This window comes from Carex rostrata, chromosome 21 (genome assembly GCF_964058835.1).
Source record: "Carex rostrata chromosome 21, lpCarRost1.2, whole genome shotgun sequence".
Lineage (NCBI taxonomy): Eukaryota > Viridiplantae > Streptophyta > Magnoliopsida > Poales > Cyperaceae > Carex > Carex rostrata.
The window spans coordinates 4,018,210-4,019,607 of NC_135938.1; the positions used below are offsets into that span (position 1 = coordinate 4,018,210).

The 1,398-nt window shown below is 36.8% G+C and overlaps 1 protein-coding gene across 1 annotated transcript; it reads left to right on the forward strand.

Moving 5' to 3' along the window:
- Positions 1-365: 365 nt before the first annotated feature.
- On the forward strand, positions 366-1,398 carry LOC144573660 (protein FAR1-RELATED SEQUENCE 5-like). Its single transcript, XM_078323433.1, has 3 exons — positions 366-631; positions 676-1,222; positions 1,333-1,398. The coding sequence occupies exons 1-3, from the start codon at positions 366-368 to the stop codon at positions 1,396-1,398; spliced, it is 879 nt and encodes a 292-aa protein (XP_078179559.1).

The following is a 1,398-nucleotide window of genomic DNA, read 5'->3' on the forward strand; positions in this document are numbered from 1 at the left end:
GATCATCCATGACAAAATGCAATTTGAGTTTTAGTTGAAATACTATTTTTATATTAAGATCTGGACATGTCACTCTTGTGATTAAATCATGGTTTATGTTTCATTATTTTTTAACTGACAATAGAGGATAAATTAACAAAGAATAATTTATCAAATCATGCTTTATGTTTCTGATTTAGGGGTGCGAATTTCTGAAAATGTTAAAAATTGCTGCAATTATGTGAAATTGGTGACTTTCTGTAATTTTGTTCAATATTAGTTTATTTGCTCCAAAATTTGTATTCTTTGTGCAAATCTTTATTTTTATTTAGGACTTTGATTGGTACAAGTCATTTTTTATGTTTGTATTTACTTGACTAGGTAACATGAGCAATGAGAAAAATGGGCTTCCGATAGCCACTGTGGAGGAATGTGAGTTTGAGGAAGACTGGTTTGGAGGTGATACAATTAATGAAGTGGATGTTATAGGTGATGAAAGGGAGGAAGATGATGTTATAGGTGACGAATGGGAGGAAGATGATATTGAAGGATGTGAGAATGTCGAACCGTTTGTTGGCATGGAGTTCGCTAGTGAAATTGAGGCTAAGAAGTTTTACAACTCATATGGTGGTAGACTCGGATTAGTGTCCGGGTACATACTAGTGCCAAGACGAAAGTTGGGATTTCTTCAATTAGGATGGTGTGCTCAAAACAAGGGTTGTCAGATCGACAGAAGCAAACAGACAACATGGGGACACCTCAAAAGGAAATCCCAAATAGGAGGAGTGGTTGTATGGCTTTCATTAGGTTTAGAAGATTTAAGAATGGAGTTTGGAAAGTGTCCACATTTAATGCCATACATAATCATGTTTTGATTGCTAGCCCATCAAAAAGAAGAAATCTGAGATCTCTAAAAGGCATGACCTTAGAGGAGAAGGCAATTATAAGACGGATGCGAGCATCGAATGTGCCAATCTCACAAATTTGGCATTACTTAGGAGAAAATGCTGGTGGGATTAATAAACTTTGTTTTTCAAAGAAGGATGTCAATAATCAAATAGTTGAGGAAAACAGGAGGTTGGTGGGTATAGATGTGGAAACGACATTGGCTCATTTTAATAAAAAGCAAGAGGAGGACTCGGAGTTTTTCTTTGCCATAGAGCCGGATAGTGATGGAGTTGTAAAGAACATTGTTTGGATTGATGGTAGAGCGAGGCGGGCATATGCCGAGTTTGGAGATGTGGTGACATTTGATACAACATACAACACTAATAAATATTGCATGCCATTGGGACTTTTCATCGGAGTCAACCACCATTGGCAAAACATTGTTTTTGGTGCATGTCTTCTTAGAAACGAGCAAGCCACAAATTTCATATGGTTGTTCCGTACTTGGATGCAAGCCACAAATTATTTTGA